At 47.5% G+C, this 19,382-nt stretch overlaps 2 protein-coding genes across 13 annotated transcripts in view; one reads left to right on the top strand and one right to left on the bottom strand.

The window, feature by feature from the left end:
* Positions 1-18,203, top strand: part of TMEM150B (transmembrane protein 150B) — a 23,526-nt gene extending 5,323 nt beyond the window's left edge. Inside the window, exons 1-8 of one of the 3 annotated variants that reach the window (XM_083411661.1) lie at positions 4,906-5,294; positions 5,488-5,611; positions 7,499-7,576; positions 9,651-9,710; positions 10,347-10,414; positions 11,805-11,932; positions 12,276-12,453; positions 13,534-18,203. In XM_083411661.1, the coding sequence (XP_083267787.1) occupies positions 5,496-5,611; positions 7,499-7,576; positions 9,651-9,710; positions 10,347-10,414; positions 11,805-11,932; positions 12,276-12,453; positions 13,534-13,733 (828 nt within the window). In that variant the 5' untranslated portion in view covers positions 4,906-5,294; positions 5,488-5,495 and the 3' untranslated portion in view covers positions 13,734-18,203. Of the gene's footprint in view, positions 1-4,905; positions 5,295-5,487; positions 5,612-6,737; positions 6,850-7,498; positions 7,577-9,650; positions 9,711-10,346; positions 10,415-11,804; positions 11,933-12,275; positions 12,454-13,533 lie in introns of those variants that run through there. The other 2 variants (XM_083411662.1, XM_083411663.1) reach the window with 2 other exon arrangements.
* BRSK1 (BR serine/threonine kinase 1) overlaps positions 16,498-19,382 on the bottom strand; it is a 56,654-nt gene continuing 53,769 nt past the window's right edge. For all 10 annotated transcript variants that reach the window (XM_083411585.1, XM_083411583.1, XM_083411586.1 and 7 more), the window contains one exon: positions 16,498-19,382. In XM_083411585.1, coding sequence (XP_083267711.1) covers positions 19,198-19,382 — 185 coding nt within the window. In that variant the 3' untranslated portion in view covers positions 16,498-19,197.

Here is a 19,382-nt window from a genome sequence, read left to right as displayed (position 1 = left end):
TGCCTTTATGTGCGGCAACGGAGCTGGGCTTTGATGCACCCATATGTGCTTTTGTCCCACAGAATGTAGTGGTGCCTTATCCCTAAGTATGGGAATTCACCACAAGAGTTCTTGATGGGGAAGCCTTCTCAAAACTAAAGTAAAATCAGTCTAAAAGTGAAGTAATTCAGATCTTTTTAATCAGTTGTTTCCTCCTTCTATTGGCAACCATGCCTTCAGATGTACCAGGATTTTCCAGACCTTACCCAGTGCAGGCATTAATATTTAGCTTAATGCCATGGGAGCAAACCACACTTTTTGTCTGGTTTGCAGGCAACCCTACAGGTGACGGAAAATGCGTGGAGGATTGGTGGAGGGGGAGATGTCTCTGAAAAGTTTGCTCACATTCAAGGTATCAACAGAGCACCAGTTCTCTCCTTGCAGAACATTAGATGTTATAAAGATAGGTAGCTTTATTCGGAGGATTTTACAGAGCAGTGTTCGGGGGAGAATTAAAAGCTGATGTTAATCAAGGTTACCAGATTTTTTTCAATGAATCCGGGGACACTTTTCAACTTCAATTGATTTTGTACGGGGAAATGGGGAAGTCTGGTAACCTTAATGTAAATACAATTTCCGGAGGGCTAGGTGTGTTAGTCTCTTATAGCAAAAGCAAAAACGAAGACTTCAGGCACAAAGCAGCAAATTCATTATGGCATCAGCTTTCTTCAACGGCAGTCTACATCATCAGATGGACAGCCATAGCCTAGCATTTGCTTCTGCATGCAAAAGGTCCCAGTTTTCAATATTTGGTATCTCCAAGCAGGCCTGGAAATATCTCCGGTCAGTAGAAAATCCTGACCTAGATGGACTCAATATAAGGCAGTTTCCTCCGTTCCTAAAAAAATAGAAAATGTGGGTCCTTTAAGACGCCAAAATGTCCTTTAAGACGCCAAAAGGTGGCTGTTGCTTTAACATAAATACAGTTGCAGACCCCTGACTACATCAGAAGTTCAGGTTATACAGCCATTTGCTTCCTGGGCCATAAAATGCACATTCTAGTGATTTGGACTTCTGGTGTGTTGAATGGGGGCAAATGCCCCAGGCCTCAGACATGGAGGGCCCCGCACCTTGAGAAAAACAACACTCTCAAATGAAAGGGGGTCCTCAGCTTCACTGAGTCTTAAAATAAGTAGTGCCCGTGAGTCATAAAATGGGTAATAAAACCAGTTGGCTGCAGGCAGTCTTAGACCTGGGCAGTGTCTCAGCAGTACGTGCTGATCTAGTGACTCCAAATTCCTGAAGTGAGGATTCTCAGCAAACGGCTCACCCCCAGGCCCACCCCGACCAGAAGCAATCAGAAAGGTTATACAGTGGTACCTCAGGTTACATACGCTTCAGGTTACATACGCTTCAGGTTACACACTCCGCTAACCCAGAAATAGTGCTTCAGGTTAAGAACTTTGCTTCAGGATGAGAACAGAAATCGTGCTGCGGCGGCACGGCAGCAGCAGGAGGCCCCATTAGCTAAAGTGGTGCTTCAGGTTAAGAACGGACCTCCGGAACGAATTAAGTACTTTACTCAAGGTACCACTGTACTGCTCAATGGTCTCAGTGGATCCACACCACACATTTAAAGTGCATTCTATGCACACGAAATCTCCCCAAAGGGAGCCAGCATACACCTTCCGGGTCATGTGGCCAGCATGACTAAGCCGCTTCTGGCAAACCAGAGCACCGCACAGAAACGCCGTTTACCTTCCTGCTGGAGCGGTACCTATTTATCTACTTGCACTTTGCTGTGCTTTTGAACTGCTAGGTGGGCAGGAGCTGGGACCGAGCAAGGGGAGCTCACCCCGTTGTGGGGATTTGAACCACCAACCTTCTGATCAGCAAGCCCTAGGCTCTGTGGTTTAGACCACAGCACCACCCGCGTCCCATCCCACTACCCTTAATGAACCATAATTCTTGAGGGGGGGGGGAGGTCACGTTCTTTGAGTGTCCACTGGGTGTACCTTAAATATTGCAGGGTGACATGTTGATATTAGAACACAAGGCACGTTGCTCTTGCTTTCGCCCTGTTGTTGCTCAAGCAGCAAGGACAGCAAAATGTAGCACAAAACTCTTTTAAACCAGCCTTTTCCCATGCTGGTGCACTTCAGTAGTCGTCGGATGACATAAGAGCATAAGAAGGGCCTTTGGGAACAGGCGAATGGTCCATATCCTGTCCTCACAGTAGCCTTTGATAGCCCTCTCCTCCGTGATTTTGTCCAATCCTCTCTTAAAGCTAGTAGTCATCGCTGCCTCCTGTGGAAGTGAGTTCCATAGTTTAATTATGCGCTGTGTGAAGTGAAGTGCTTGTCTTCTGCTGCTGCAGGTGAAATGGGGTGTTGGGACTGAGCTCAATGAGGTCAGTGCGCATCTGTGAGATGTGCCCTTCAAGCATTCATTCACACTAAGCGGGGGGGGGGGGGTGGATTCCCACCCGCCCAGCTAATTATTCACTGTGTGAAGAAGTTGGACAATAATAATTTTAATAATAATTATTTATTATTTATACCCTGCCCATCTGGCTGAGTTTTCCCAGCCACTCTGGGCTGCTAGTTCCTGATCATTGGCCATAGCTGGCAGGGACTGATGGAATTCAAAACATCTCATTCCCTCAATGTTTTTTAAGCAACCTTTTTTTTGGGGGGGGGGTGGCATTTTAGCTGTTGCTATTGTCAAGATAACTGGGAACCAGAAGGCAGGATGATCTACTGCAAATAATCTCAGTGTATCCCCTGCCTGACCCTGCCTTACACAGCTGTTTGGAGAGGAACATATCGCCTCCTCCAGCTGGAACCAGAATTGTGTAGATGTTGCAACGGTCAGGTCAGATCGTTCTGGCAGAGATGCCCTTTTGCAAGCCTTATTTCTTTATTAAATCGGTGCTCTCTGAACCAAGCATTTGTGATCAAAAGTATTGGGAGGTAAGTGCTTCCATCGAGTGGTGAAAGAATGAGCTGCACCTTTACAAATATTACGCCTTTTCTGACAGGACAGCTGCTCTGTCTGCTCAACTCTCCTTTTTAGATTTTAAGCTAGTAGCAAGAATTTCCTCCTGGATTTTAAAGTGATTTCTGCCCCCTCCCAAAACTTAAAAGTGTACTTCTTCTTTTGAAAAAATAAAAAGTGGTGTGCTCCTGCTTAAACACAACTTTCACCAGTGCCTGCTATATATCTTTTTCTCCTGTTAAACCTCTTGATGCTAAATTTTATCTGTAACCCACCTTGAGTCCCTGTCAGGGGAAAAGGCAGGATACACACAAACACATTTAATCTAGAGGACACCAAGTTGCCAAAGATTAGGATAAAGTATAGAAACGGCCATTTTTACGATGCTCTTAATTAAGGAGAAATGAGTCTAATCCTGAATAATGTAGCATTAGTGGGGAAGAACTGACAAAAGACACCTCCTAACTCCCAATACAACTTAGAAAAAAAACCATTTGATTCCCTGTTTCGATCGATTCCGCTCCAAACTCTACCCATTTCACAGATTGTTCTTTTGTGCTACAATTGGTGAAACGTCCATAAGTAAACAAACATAGCAAGGCCGGGGTGGGGGGTGTGGAGTTATCCAGATTCCTTTGTTGCCTTTAGCTTCTTGTCTCTGTCGCTCTCAGCTTCTGTTAACAGAAACTATGTTTGCAATTTTGTCAATTTGCTCAGTGACTCATCTACCCACCTTCTCCGACAACAAAGCAAAAAATGCCCACGTACAGAATCATTCGGCGCATCTTCCATCTCGGCATCGATCCTTGCAAAAGCAGCCTCCCCTGCTGTGTGTCTCTGTTAGGCCTCTCCAACTCTTATCTTTCTTTCAGAGGAATCAATCTATACAATTATTATTGCCTTGAGCTAAACATTCAAACTTTCAGTTGGGGGCTGGCGGGGAGAAAACTGCAGTCCTTTCCTTCTTCGCTTTGTCTGCCATCATTGAGTTTTTAGTATTTCCACAACTCCAGGAGTACCTTTTTTCAGGCCCCAGTCTTGTAAATGCCTTTCCCAGAAGGACAGGCAAAAAGTGAGCAGAGAAATGGAGGAAACTCTTACCTTTGTGTAGCTGTTCACGTTCCGGCTCTGCTAGTCGTCCCTCCATTCTCAGAGTGGTTTAACAGTCAATTAATCAGTCAATTTACAGGGGCTCTGGGAATGGTAGCTCTGTAGCAGGAACCCCCCCCCCCATCATTCAGTTTGTACAAACTTCACACACACTCACACGCTACATACGCTACACTTCTGTTATAAATTCATAGGAAATCAACCATACATCGGATTTGCACTGTTCCACTTTTATTTTACTCCATGAAGGAAAGACTACAAAATGGGGAAGGTTTGATACAGGGCACCATAATCCCTTCACCATACCAGCACATCCACAGGAGCCCTGCCCAGTTGCTATGCCAACCCTGATGATCCCAGACAGAAGACAATCAAGATCACAAAGAACTTGCATATGGGAGTGGATTCAGCATGGACTGGAACAAAGGACAATGATCAGATCTTCCCTCAGGGGGCAGGAAACTGCGACTACCTTTTGTCTTCAGAAAATGACTCATGGGGAGGAGGAGAAGGGAACCAGCCAGGTGACAGGACACTCAGGTTACCACCACAACTCCTCCCTCAACCCCTCCTTTCTGTAATGTATGCATGATGTTTCTGGGGGTGGGCTTGACCTACAGGATGGGAATTTCAAAAGTTTTTATAAGGTCTTGCACACCATTTTTCTGTGTCTGTCCTATCTCCTGCAAGTGAGGGCAACACCCTGCAACAGTTCAATAAAGGCCAAGCCTACAGGCTGCTGATTTGCTCCAATTTACTCTGGCTGGTGTCTTTACTTTTTGTCCAAGGGAGTCCTCGGATTTTTCCGGTAACAGCTCTGTATGGGGAACAAGGGTCTCCTAACAACTCTCAGCAGCACCCTTAACAAAATTTATTTCCCAGGATGCTTTGGGGGAGGAAGCCATGACTATTTAAAGTGGTATCATGGTGCTTTAAATGTGTGGTGTAAATGGGGCCCAAGCCGAGCGTCCTGCTTTCATGGTGGCCAATCAGATGCCTACGAGAGTCATGTGGGCGGGACATGAGCAACTCTCCCACACATGAATCCCAGTGCTGGAGGAATCGCATCTAGCCATATGGGTTTCCTGCGGACAGCCATTCAGCAGTAAAATGTGGATATTCCTGGGTTAAAGCGTCAGGACAACAACAACAAACCAGGATACGGATCTGGAAAGTCCAGACTTGTGCCTAGAAAGTGCAAAGCAAATGTAAGTACAGTGGTACCTCGAGTTACAGACGCTTCAGGTTACAGACACTTCAGGTTACAGACTCCACTAACCCAGAAATAGTACCTTGGGTTAAGAACTTTGCTTCAGGATGAGAACAGAAATCATGTGGCAGCAGTGCAGCGGCAGCAGGTTATAAATAGGGCAACTGGCAACTTTTCCTTTTCATCCTCAGGTCATAAAATGCCTTGCGATACCTGCGTGCCCTGGACAGCCTGCCAAGGACTTCCACGAGCCCTCTTCCAGTTTCATCAGGTCAAGGTCCCTAGAAACTTGCCAAAGAACTTCTCGCACCTCAGGTAAGCTACATCGGCAACAGGTGAACTTACCTTGCAGCCGGCAGACTAATATTAGACACAGCTGCGTTGGTGGCAGCAGAACTTATGCTGCTGCTGCAGCAATAGGTACATCCCAAAACTTTTTACTGCCAGAGGTACAGAACGTGATGCTCCTCTCTTCTCTAATTTCAAGACACCACTTCCAGAATGTTACTCTGGATATGCTGACCTATTCCTGCTCCTGGTAACCTCGCCATAACCCAGCAGTCTTCCCTCCTGGTTCCCACAAATTCACTCCTCTAATCCTATACAGTGGTACCTCAGGTTACATACGCTTCAGGTTACAGACTCCGCTAACCCAGAAATAGTACCTCGAGTTAAGAACTTTGCTTCAGGATGAGAACAGAAATTGTGCGGCGGCAGCGGGAGGCTCCATTAGCTAAAGTGGTACCTCAGGTTAAGAACAGTTTCAAGTTAAGAACGGATCTCCGGGACAAATTAAGTTCTTAACCCAAGGTACTACTGTACTCCCAGATCTCCTTTCCCTTCCTCTCCCTGCCTGACTACCTTTTTTTATTGTGCATCCATGGTAATGTGTGTTCAGCATGGCGGTTATGCACGATACTGCTTTCAATAATACTTGCACTTGCAGAAGTTTCAGGGAGGGCGTACTGCTTCACTTCCTAGCAGCCCGCATCCCATAACTTCCTGTTGAAACCCTGCAGCCTTTCAAGCCCAATGCAAATGTTCCGCAGTTCCCATTCTCTCACTTTTGTGGCGCTATAGTGCAAGAGCGCCTCTGCAGGTGACATTGATGGAGCATCACAACTGATACAGTGGAGCGGTGTGTGTGTGGACAGTCCAGTATTATCCCACCATTGATGCACTATTATTGTGTCACTGGCATGCTGCCGAAGAGATCCACGCCGAAAAATGCCAGTCTGAAGCTATCCCTCGTAAGGAATCCAGCAACCGTGGTTGTCCGTTAGAAAAGCACACGTTGCACTGATAAACTGCGTCACGCCGCAGAGTGGTCCCTCTTTCTCCAAGCGCCATCTGTGTGGCAGCAGAATGGCATGCCTTGGGGACAAAAGTCACAGGCAGATAGCGCCCTCACAGTGCCCTTTGCCCCGTCCCAGAGATGGAGTTGGGGCAGGTTTATTGGAAGGAGCGCTGGCACACTAACCTTGCTACCTGCTAGGGAGAAAGACGTGTTCCTGAGCGGAGAAAAAAGGACGCAGCTAGCGGATAATTTCTGGGTAAGGAATCGCTTGATATTCCTGAAGACTCTGAAGGGAAACAGAAACCAAAAACCTTGATTCTCAAACTCCCTGCTCGGAAGCCCCTGGTTGCTGCTCTGCAGTATAATTTGCAGCCAGGTTGGTGCCAGTCTCCGAGTGATGATGTAGCTAGGGTGTTGCTCTGATTTCAGGTCATTTCCCCACCTTCCCATGGACTTTTGCTTTAAAATCTTTTGCTTTGATTACTGGCAGGAGCTCAGCCCTGCTGGGTGGTGGCTGAGGGAGGGGCGTGGCGGGGGAAGTTTATTAGTATACCATTAGCAGAAGTCTTTCTAGTGTTGTTGTTTGTTTTAATTCCTGCAGCGCAGAGCAAGGCAGTGAGGAGCAATAAGGCCCCTTGGACGTAGCAGAGTTTTCCAGTTATCAAGGGCTTGGCCAGAGAACCCAGGAATCCTGGCTTGCTGTGACCTAACCTACTTCCCAAACCCCCGAAATTTTAGGATTTGGCCTTTCTGCTCTTTCAAGACAACCAAATCACAATGGATCCCTAGAGTCCAGGGATTTGGTCTCCTCCCCAGGCTTCCTTCAGCTTTAACCCACCTGGTTCCCAAAGAACCCAAGAATCTCAGGCTGTTCTTGATGGTTTCCTTATATTTTTTGCCTTTAGGTCTTCCGCCACCATGTGGCTCTGGGCTCTCCTTCCTGTACTCCTAGCTGTAGGAGGTATTGTCGGCTTCTGGGTTGTGTGAGTAACAATAAGCAAAGCGGAGTGGGTGGGATGTGGGAGTGTGTATGTATGTGTATTTGTGTGCTTGCTTTAAGCCCGGCAGTGATAGAGCTGGATTTTGGGAAATGGGATCATGTCAACTCCAGTCTGGTATAGGGAGAGAATGGCTCAATGGTAGAACATCTGAAGCTGCCTTAGTATAATCCAGTGCAGGATTGTCTGCAGTGACTAACAATGCTTCTTAAATGTCTCCGATGGAGGATCTCTCCCAGCTCTACCTGGAGACACCGGGGATTGAACCTGGGAACTTCAGTGTTCCATTGCTGGCGGGTCCAGGTGAAAGGATCAGGTCACAGGTGATAGAAACGGCCTCTTTTTGAGATCCTGGAGATTGGCCATCAGTCATAGTATCTAATACGGATGACATATAAATAGTTGGGCCTGACGCAAGACAGTTTTCTTGTGTTCTTTTTTGCAATACGAGATAATTACAACCCAGCAAAGTTTTCCGCTGCCTGCAGGTCAAATTCCTAGTGGAAAAGGGGACTTTGTTCAAACAGAGCAGGGTGCCAACGTGGAACTGACCCCTTTAACAGCATTTTGATCTGCAGCAATTGGCAGCGGATTGCAAAGGCGCTTCGCTTGCTGAGATCTGCACGCCAAATACCTATTTTAAAGGGACAAGGGCTTTCTCTTTCCTCTTCTTTTGCTAGCTGGCAACCATACAGTGACACACACACACCTAGCTCGCTAACCTGTCGTGAGCCAGCTTGGTCACCATATGCAAAGGCTCTGGACCGCTGTGGTGCTGCTGTTTTTAAAGTCCTGTAATCGTAACAAATGCCTGCCAACTAGGTTAGCTGGCTCAGTTTCATCTGGTGTGCAGGTGTTGCTAACAGCATATGACGAGCCAGGGGTCCATTTAGTCCAACATCCTGTTTTCCCAGGGGCCAAGCAGATGCCCATGGGAAGCAGGGCATCTAGCAGGAGCTGAGCACAAGAGCCCTCTCCCCTCCTGTGCCTTCCAGCAGCTGGTATTCAGAAGCATTACCGCCTCTGGCCACAGAGACAGAGCAGAGCTGCCATGGCTAGTAGCCATTGATTTGGCAGCACTTGTACTTTGTGCCACAGGACAAAATGTGCAGAGGTGTAGTTAGGTGTAGTTAGCCTTTAATTTCTAACAAGGCACTGCCAGGTCTACTGCTTCCCTCTACTCCCAGGTGCTTGGAGGCTAGCTCTGTAGCTGTCTCTCTCCCTCTGTTTTGCACACTAAAACAGCAACCACCCACAAGCCTCCAGGATTCTCTCTTTGCAAGGAAACTGCCCCATGAACTCTGGGGCACTTTCAGGTGAATTGGGCGTTCGCTCTGATTTGTTTGCAGGGAGATGAGATGATGTTGGCTATTTAACAAGCACTCATTTGGAGGTTAGATGATGTTGTGTCAAAGGAAGTGTCCTCACCCACTTTCCTTATTGCAAAAAGGCCCATCTTTGGGGGGTAGTGGAGCAGGTTTGTTGTGCGACTATAATTGCGCGACTGAAATTTGCCACTTTGAATGAAATCCCACCTTAAAGCAGAGACAGCCTGGAGGCACAGTGTGTGAGTGTGTGTGTGGAGTGAGCAAGTGTGTAACTTTTATCATCAAGATAGTTTGCCAGGTTTTCCTAGCCAATCAGTTATAGTAGAGAAATGCAATACATAATAATAAAGGAAGAAAATTTATTGAGAGGTGGGCTTTGTTTTTACATGTTTGGAATGACAATGTACATGTTTATATTTTCCCTTTTAATCTATTCACTGTACAGTACTTTAGAGATTTGTTGTTGTTTTCCTGCCCCTTTTCTCCTTCATATGTCATTTCCCCGCTCCCCCCCCCCCACGTTTCTTCTTTTTTTCTTGACAGGCAAGTTTGTTTGATGAAGAACAGTATTGGCTACAAAGTGTAGTGATATAATATTATTCAAAAATAAAAAAACAGGGACTAAGTGTGTGACAGAGTATACTTTAAACTTATTGAGAAGAATTTGAAAAACAAGCGTTAGTTCGGCAACTCCATCCAATTAATGAGATTCCACCCCACCTCCTTTTCAGGTATGCCATGGCTGTTGCAAATGGATCTGTAAACATCACAGAAGCTTTTCCATATATCAGGTATGGCTTGACTGGGTTTCTGAGAAAGTCTTCCACCCCCCCCCTCTAGCTTCCTTCTTTTCAGGAAGTCAAGTTATTCTCTGTATTGATGAGAACCCTTTTGAGTGACAGCCTCAAACCTTGTGGAACAGGTGGCCCAACCTGACGTTCTCCAGATCTTCTGGTCTACGACTTCCATCAGACCCATCATCCAAAATGGCTTTGGGGTGTGTGATGGGGACGATGTGCCACTGTGTCCTTCACTTCAGGCAGCAAGAGGGCCTGGACCAGCCTAGAGGAGAAGGACGGACTATTCCCCATCCAGGCCTAACTAGACTACCCAGCAATCGGTGTGCATCATTTTCAGCCCCAGGACTCCCCTTTACCCCAAACACACATTTGGAGACCAATTTCTTGCTTTTATTTTATACTCTACCCTATATATGGATGGTAGCGGTGCAGCTGCACTGTGACCCACCTTGGATGAGGCTGCAATCCAGGAGTAGGTTCCACTACACTAGCTGAGGAGGACCAATGAACTAGGGCTGTTTCTGTGTACTGAATTGCTTCTATGGATGGGATGGGGGGAGTCTAAGGGGCCAACTTCTAAACTCAGCTTCAATCTGTATGAATCCCCCCCCCCTTGTCTTCCTCCAGCACATGTGGCTCCTCCCCACCCCAGAGCTGTGTCTTTGGTCAAGTTCTTAATCTAGGAGCTTTTCTAGGTAAGCCCCATCTCTCTTGGTCTCTTTCCTTTTGCTACCATGTGCTTTCAGTGGTCCATATTTAATCAGGGATAGCCCTCACCTTTTAGTTCAGGGGCAGGGAACATTTTCCTGGTCAAGGGCCACATGCCTTTCTGGGCAACCTTCCAGGGGCCACTTGCCAGTGGTGGGTGGGGCCATGTGCAAAAGTGGGTGGAGCAACTAATGCAAATTTTACCTTTGGTACAGTAGGCTGGTTTCTACAGAGATTCACACACACACGCCTCTCTATGCTCCATCCAAGAGGCATTGTCTGAGTGCAAGGATGCCTCCTAGCAAAAGCAGTCAAGGAAGATGCAAAGCCAAGCCTGTGAGGGGCTGGGGAGGGAGTGTGGCCTGAGGAGACTATTGAGAGTCAGATAAAGAGATGAGGAGGGTCACGTTTGTCCCCTGAGCCTGAGGTTCATTCCTCTCCCATTTTAATTCTTAGCTCTGGTCAATAACTATCCATATTTCTGTCTGTGGAGGATGCCCAGTTAGGATGGTTTCGGTGCAGCAGGTGCAGGTGTGGAGGGGAACAAATGCCATGTTAGGGATTCATTGGGGAAGGAGTTGAAAAGAAAACCACCAGGCCTGTAAGCCCTTTAAACAAATCTGTGCTGCAACGACACTTCGGAAGATGCACCTTAAACAGGATATTGTAGTCCTGGCAAAGGAGCCAGGTGTGGTGTAGTGGTTAAGAGCGGTAGTCTCGTAATCTAGTGAACCGGGTTCACCTCTCCGCTCCTCCACATGCAGCTGCTGGGTGACCTTGGGCCAGTCACACTTCTCTGAAGTCTCTCAGCCCCACTCACCTCACAGAGTGTTTGTTGTGGGGGAGGAAGGGAAAGGAGAATGTTAGCCGCTTTGAGACTCCTTAGGGTAGTGATAAAGCGGGATATCAAATCCAAACTCCTCTTCTTCTACGATCGAAATAACGGTGGGATTGGAGCAACTGAATCATGAGGAAAGGTTGAGAATTTTTAGTCTAGAAAGAAAGGCAAGCATGGGGGATATGATACAGGTGTACAGAATTATTATCATTGGAAAAAGTGGATTGAGAGGGGCTTTCTTCCCTCTCTCATAATATAAGACCCCAAAGGGTTTTTCAGGATTCAGGGCAGATGAAAGAAAATAAGGTGACTTCTCTCCCAGCACATAGTTGAAATATGAAATTTGCTACCGCAGTATGTAATAATAGGACACCAGTTTGAATGGCTTTAAAAGAATATTAGGCAAATTTATGGAGGGAAAGGCTGTCTTCTACTTTAGAGTCTGCCTCTCAGTGACATGTATGGACCACGTGGTGGCTCTGGGACAGCAAATGAAAGGATGGATCTATATCAGCCTCAATAACTGACATCTCTTCCAGGCGCGGTGATCTGCTTTCTGAAATACCAACAGGTGCGGGATTATGGCTGTCGTTCCCGTTTAAATCTAGTTGGGCTCATTTTCGGCCTACTCTGTGCCCTCGGGTCGTCTATTGTGGGCAATTTCCAGGTAAGAAGCTGCAGATGGGGAGGGGGGTTGACAAGCCTTACCAAAAATGAAGAGGAGGAGGTCTCAGTAGGGATGGTCCTCAAATAACAGGGGTAGTCAGGAGAGGCCCACCCATCTCACCATTGCTGGGGATGCAGAAGATTGTGGGGTATTTGGGGGAGGGGGTCTAGGATGTTTCCTGCACATCTCTACACACTTTAAAAAGGCGATGGGGACGTGGTTTGTCTTAAAATTGGGGCTTGTGAATTTCAATGAAAAGGATTTCGACGAACTAGAACATGAAATGGCCTTGGTGGGGTGGGATTTTCTCTGTTGATTTTCTCTGTTCTCTTTCACCCAACAGGAAAAAAACCAGATAGAAACCCATTTAGTTGGGGCCTTCCTGGCTTTTGTGGTGGGCATCCTTTATTTCTGGGTCCAAACATTCCTGACCAACCGAGTGAAGCCGAGGCACGGAGGATGGTGGATCGGGCCCCTCAGATTCTCCCTCAGCTTTTGTGGTTCTGCCTTTCTCATTGCCAGTATCCTGAACTAGAGCGTTGTCTTTAAAGATGCAGGAGGGGAAATTGCAGAGTACGCGGAGGGCTTTTATAAGGATCCATAGATCAGGGGCAGAGCATCTGCTTTGCATGCAAAAGGTCCCAGGTTCAAGTCTCTCAGCATCTCCAGGTAGGGCTGGGAGAGATTCCCTGTCTAAAATCCTGGAGAGATGCTGCCAGACTGTGTAGACAATACTGACCTGGATGGACCATCGGTCTGACTCAGAATAAGGCAACTTCCTGTGTTCTAAGGGAAGAGACAGGTATTATCTGCATTATTATCAACATGAAGCAGCTTGGGGTTAGTTGATAGGTAGTGTGTTTGGGAGTTGAAGGGCACAGTTTCACAGTTTAGCTTCAATTGGGTTTTCTTTGATGTGCTATACCGAACTGGAAACTCATTCACTCATATCCTTAGGGACTGGCTTCAAGTGGTCCCGAAAAGTTTCTTTAAAAAATGTTCTTAGTATTCATTAGGAGCCCAGGCAGCCCAGAACCTGGGACTTTTCTGAGGCCATTGCCAGGAGTTGGCATGGTCAGGCAAATGCCCTTAGCCTGGCATGAGGGGACAGAGCAGACATCACTGGCAGCAGTTTGCTAGCTCTGTTTGCTCACCCACCCACTGGCCCAAGGGGGGCGGGCAAATGACAAGCAGCAACATCTCCTGCTGTTGTCACTGCTTGCTTGCCAGTTTTCCCTGTCGAGCTGGTAACAGTGGCCGTTAAGGAGGCTGCGGCCTACCAAATGCATCTTGTCCTGCCCCACATCCAAAACAAAGTGGAACTAGGTCTGGCCTCTCCTCAGTCTTACCTAAGGCTGCATATACACCGTGCATTTAAAGCACATTCTACCCCTTAATAATAATAATAAAAGACCTGGGAACTGTAGTTTAAGGGTGTTGGGAACTGTGGCTCTGTGAAGGGTAAACTACTGTTCCTAGGATTCTGTGGAGGAAGCTATGCGCTTTAAATGCATGGGGGGGGGGTGTGCAACCTATATCTCTTTTGGGAATAACAGATGCACCGTCTCTGGCTGCTTTCTCCTTGACTCCTTTAATCCCAGCGATTGTGCTCTTTTTCCTGAAGCTGGATTCTGAGTCGGCCTACTGCGAATGGGCCCTGGCCATGGTCCTCTTCCTCCTCTTTGGGCTCTTTGCAGTGGATTTCTGGCACATGGGGACCTGCTCAGTTCACGTCTATCACCAGCGGGCGGACCAAGCAGCTCAAGACATGCAGGCGTCAACGCAGACTCTCCCTCTCTGATACCTCCTATGGACATGGGGGGAAGAAGGGGTCTCTGCGAAACAGAGTTGGAATCCTTTTCCAGTGGACCGGATCATGCCCCGCCATGTCCTCTGATGGCGAGTGAAGTAGATCCCAGCTTTTCTGCTGGGGTGTGGGACTCCCTTGTGGGACGGCCTACAGTCGGGTTTTTTTGGCCATTTTGGAGAGTCTCCCTGACTTGTCACTCATCTCAGACAAATCTCCTCGGTGCTCTTCGTAACATTTAGCCACCGCCTTCTGCTGAGTAGGGGCAGCTCTTCGCCTCCCCTCGCAAAAGGACCCACCAACCATCTCTGCAAAACAGTATTTTAAAAGTGTCTTGTTTTATTTTCTGTTAGCGTCCCCCCACTGGTGGCTGCAGAATCCCCGCCACTGCCAGTTCTTCATCTTACCCATATCCACACCGCTGTGTGTGAAAACCATAGTGATCTAGAAGGGTTCTAGGCCCATCTTTGTGTGACGCTCACATCAGCACCCGCCATTGGCTGATGTGCCTGGGCCTTGCTTTCTCTGTCGCGTGGATGGGCCTAGTAACTCTTTGCAGCACAGACGGCTGTGAGGAGCCATTCTCTCCTATGCTTCCCTCCACAGTAATATATGGGAGGGGAAGACAGCGAGACCAAAAAAAACCCAACCACCTCCTCCACAGCCTGCTTTGGTGCAACGAATCTTGCTGCCACAGTCAACGGTCTGGTCAAATTGTGTGAGTTGCTTAGGCACATATTCTTACACCAGTTTAAACAGTATCCCGACACGGCGGTTGTGTCTTTCAACCACAGCCTCTACACACACACAGATGAATTGTTCGTTTCTGAAGCTGTTGGGTGGGTGGATAAGATATTGTGCCACAAAGACTAGGTCCAGCTCCTTAAAGCTCTCACACACCTCTCCAGTCACCCATGTGCATGGATCCAAGTTCTTTTTCATCATGCTCTGGCAGTATCAACAACTATGTGTGTCCTTCCTCTGATGGAAAAGTAGGCACCTTTGCTCTCCTGTTAGGAAAGGTGTTGTATTATCCTATTATACAGATGAATACTGAAGTCTTGTCTTCCTTTTTTATGTTCCCAATGGGGCTTTGCCCAATCCATTCTTCCACAACTGGAAAAGTAGGTCCCTCTAACCTAATGTGAGAAACTCTTTTTAAACAAAAGCAAAAAAACTATTCTTCTTTATCCCTTGCTAGACTCCTGCCTTGAGGTTAAAGTAAACATTATTCCTACTTTATAGCTACAAACTGAACCTCCAGTCTAATTTCTTTCCTTTCCTAAGAAAGGACAGTTAATAAAGTGGAAGTTCTGGGTAGCTAGCTGTGGAAGAGCTTATTTATTTGCCCTAAAATCAGAGCTGGCTTGATACAATTCCAGCCAATTTATGTGCTGTGTTTAAATGAGCTGAAGACCACTGGCAAGATTCCTCAGAAGGCTTATGGGACTTGGGGCTGAAAGGGTAGGATTTCTAGATTTGATCTAAAGACACAAAGCAGATTCTTGTACTCAAGATGTGCCACCATGGAAGAGAAGACTTGTATTTCATTGGGAAGCAGCTCAAAATCCAAGGGGAGTTGGAAAAGTGCAAAATTGCCATTTTCTCATATACACGTGCCCCTACATTCCCATTTTCTCTCATGCACCATGGTCCAGCTGCACGGGCAGCACCCAGTCTGCTGGCCCCTCCTATTGGCTTCAGTCAGCATGGCCCAATGGACAGAGAGAAGTCATTCAGCAATCCCACCCCTGCTATACCCACACATGGGATACACAAAGCCCGTTTGCTCTGGGAACTCTTTCTGATGTTTTCTTTCCGTGTTGCTTCCTGTGCTAGCATTGCCCTTCCCTGAGAACCTTTGCATAGCCAGGGGGCTCCTTTACTTGCATGTTACTAGAGCCACATGGAAGCACCCCCTGCCACTTTGCAATAACACATGAATCAGGTGCTCCCCTCTCTCTCCCACCCCTGCTTGCACGCAGGTTCACACACACTGACCACCATATAGCCACTTTTTGGCATACTGTGCACTAAGCATGCCTTCTCTGCCATATGGACAACACCTATCCTCGTGTTCCCCACCAGCCACACTTCTGTCCACATTTATTCGCACAACCAGCATGCTCTCATTTATGCAGAGCTCTCATCCCAGACTCGCATACCCCCAGAGTCCTGAGCCCACTCACAAAACACACGGCAGGCATAATTTCCAGGAGCCACAGTCTCTGTTTACACAACCAGCATCTCCATGCCAATGCGTAAACAGCCAGTGTGGAAACTCATCTGATTTGAATAGGTCCCCACCTGCTGATGGCCCCAGAGACGGCTTCGGCTGATTACACATCATTCCTTTAAAGCACATGACTTGCCCCAAAGAATCCTGGGAACTGTAGTTATGGGTGCTAGGAACAGCAGCTGAGGGGGGTAAACTATAGCCCCCAGGATTCTTTGAAGGGAAGCCATGTGATGTAAATGTTTGGTGTTTCGTCAACTCTTAACCTCCCTTTTAGGGGATATGTTTGTGTGCAAAGGCCACCTTACCCTTGCACCATCCAGTATTATTGCACATGTGAAAGCCCTGTGAAGATGCACCCTTGACCTAACCAGAGCCATCACCCCTAAAAAACAACAATGGATCTCTTTCTCATCCCTCTCACAACCCCACCTCATCACCTTCCAGCTGGAAGCCAAAAGGGCCGCAATCCCCCGGAAGCTTGGGCAGAAATAACACGTGGTAAGTCTCAGCAGCAAGGGAAACATTTGAGTGACTGTTTGTATTTTTTTTTTTCTGAGCAATAATTAGACCCCCCAGAGATGAAAGGCTTGGGTGGGGGTGGGGTGTTGAACAGCCAGAGAGAAGGGTGGGGAGAAGATGGGCTGTGGGGTTGTTGTGTGTGCGCGAGAGATGAGGTTGGGTTCACAAAAGGAGAGAGGATGGGCAGACACAGGGAGGAGGGTGGCGGGGGGAGGTTACATAGTTGTCTCCTGCCCATTTGCACGCCCGCATGCGCCATCACCCACATTCCCCCCTCCCCCAGCTGAGAGGAGAGAGCCGCCCAGAGCAGGGGGGGGGGGGGATGGAGGAGGAATGGATAGGAGCAGGACTGCTTTTTTCAAAATCCACCATCACCACCCTATTGCACTGTCACCCAACCTGGACTCCCTTCCCCATATCGATGGATGCCCATTGGCTCCCAATGTTGCAGCTCCCACCCTCCGCACTCTTGCGAATGCCACTCATGGTCCAGAAAGGAATCCTGCCTCTTGACGCCACTCCAGTTGACGCCCGTATGCCTCCATTAAGGTCCTCGGCCTGGTGACTCTGAGGTCCCTCTGCCTTCTGTCAAGACCGCAGCATGTTCTGAAAGCCTCCCCCCTCCGTCTCTCCCCCTCCTCATAGTGCCTTGTGCATATGGGTGCCCAGCTTTAGGGAAAAAGGAGCGGGGAGAGCGGGGACACGGGAGGGGAGTCATGTACCCACCCGGAGTTCTGGCGGGGTTGCTAAAATTACACGAGACAGAAGCTAGGCCTCAATTATATCCTTGGAAATTTTGCAGACCAATAGATGAGCTTTTGAAAATACTGAAAGGGGGGCCTAATGTAGGACGATAAGCAAAGCAGGAAGAGATAGTAGAGGGTATTCTTTACTCATCTGTGCCCCTCTTTTTTTCTTTTTAGAAACACAGGAGTAGCCCAAATGGCTTTGATAAAATTTCCTGCATAAAACAAGACCATGTATTTGAAAGGAATGAGAGACATCTATTCAAATCTGATCCTGGTTTGTTCTAGACACCTTTTTCTATTTCGAGCCATGATATTTCTAATGTTGGAAACTGAAGGCTTTCTGGTAGTGTTTGTTTTTTAAGCTAACAAAATCAGTGCAGCTGCCTATCCCATTCTCTCCTCTGCAGCTCTTGCTGAATCCTGCTCTCATACGGCGCTGTCTGTGAAGGAATCATGAATATCCTTCCAGCAGTGACTGTAATGAGCGGTTGCGTAAGTCTGATACTTTTGTCACTTAGTCGGAATAAAAAGTTAGGGATGGGAATGGAAAATGCAAGCAGTCACATTGTGCCGTAAGCCATGCTCTGACTTCTTCAGGGGGTACTCGGGGGTATGCAGTACCAGTGCCTCTTTTTGTTATTGTTAAAAAGTGTGGCACTTAATATAACAACTCATGCTGAGTACTGGCACCTATTTTTCTAGAAACAAAGCACTGGCTATATTTTAAAAACACGGAAGAATGGTAATTTGGGAATGTTGTTGACTATTCCTGGTGGGTGAGCAAACACCCTTTTTTTTTAAAAAAAGTAGCAATTTGTTAAAAATGGATTGTTAACATTGTCAGAGCTTTCAGAGTTATTTTTGGCTTTAAATGCATTTTTCAAATTGCTCCTTTGTGTAAATTTGCAAAGTTCTCAGTAAACTGCTTTAATAGTTACAACCACACCCATCCACCCCCCCAAAATCGCATATATTCAAAAATTCAGATTTGGGGGGGGGGGATTTTTCAAACTCTGGTTTTTGAACATTCTTACAATGAACATTTAAGCTTTACGCCAACTGGCGATAATGCTTTCCTTTCTTTAGCCTAATTAAGTTTCTCAGAGCAGGAAAACTAAAAGAGAAGTTGAAACAGAAGGGAAACTTTTTTGACTTTCTCTCCTGCGACAACCAATTTTATTTATCCATTTCATAAAATGTATATTCCGCTTGATTGTTAAAAAACAAACAAACCAACAACCCAAATTCTGCTACTAGTTCTGTCTCCTGATTTTAGTCACTGTCGCCATGAACTTGTGAATACGGGGAGGGAGGGGGGGTACTATTTCTGAGGCCACAGAAGGAAAAGCAGGAGAAAGAGAATGTCTTGTGGAAAGAACCAAAACAGAAATCAGGAGGGAGTCTGTGAAAAGGGCTCAAGTAAATAAAGACACCCACTTTCCCTCCCACCCCCACCCCCAACCAAAAGGATAGGATTAAACCCCCACCCCAAACCCCACCGGCTCCTGCCCGGTTTGCTCCTCCTCTTCCTTCCCCCCTCTGTTTGTTTTCTTTTCTTTTTTTTCCAGTCCACCATCCTTTCTTTTTGTCTCCATAATTTGTTCTTTCCTTTCCCTTCGGTTCTTTTGTAGATTTGTTTTCTGTTGTTGTTGTTGTTGTTGTTAACTATTTACAAGTTCACAGTATGGGCCGCTCCCAAGATGGCGACTTTCCGCCCCAGGGGGTGGGGTGAGACAGAGTTGTTGAAACTTGGACCAAACCCCCACCCCGCCCTGCCCTGCCCCGCCCCTGCCTGCGTCTCTGGTGCAGGGCCTTTTACCCATCCGTCCAGGTTCGTTGGCTCCTCCTGTCCATCTGGAGCGGCTGCCAGCTATTTCCAGGGGCGCGGAGTGGGCTTCCTTCGGCTGCTCTTCCCCCTAGCCGCCCTCAGGCTGCCCCCCTGCCCCAGACGTCACGGCTGCTGTGGAGACGGGGGTGGTGGTTGCTGGACTTGAGTCCCGTTGGACGAGACGAGCTTCTTGTCCTTGGAGCCGCGTCGATGGTGTTCGGACGAGACGTCGGATTCGGAGCGCCGAGACGGTTGGCAGCTGCGGGTTGGAGTGCCTGGCAAGCGGGACTGCTGCCCGTTCTTCTCAT

Source organism: Podarcis tiliguerta (genome assembly GCF_965153285.1).
Source record: "Podarcis tiliguerta genome assembly, chromosome: 13".
Lineage (NCBI taxonomy): Eukaryota > Metazoa > Chordata > Lepidosauria > Squamata > Lacertidae > Podarcis > Podarcis tiliguerta.
The sequence above is the reverse complement of the archived record's forward strand: the minus strand, read 5'-3'. Positions and strand labels throughout refer to the sequence as shown.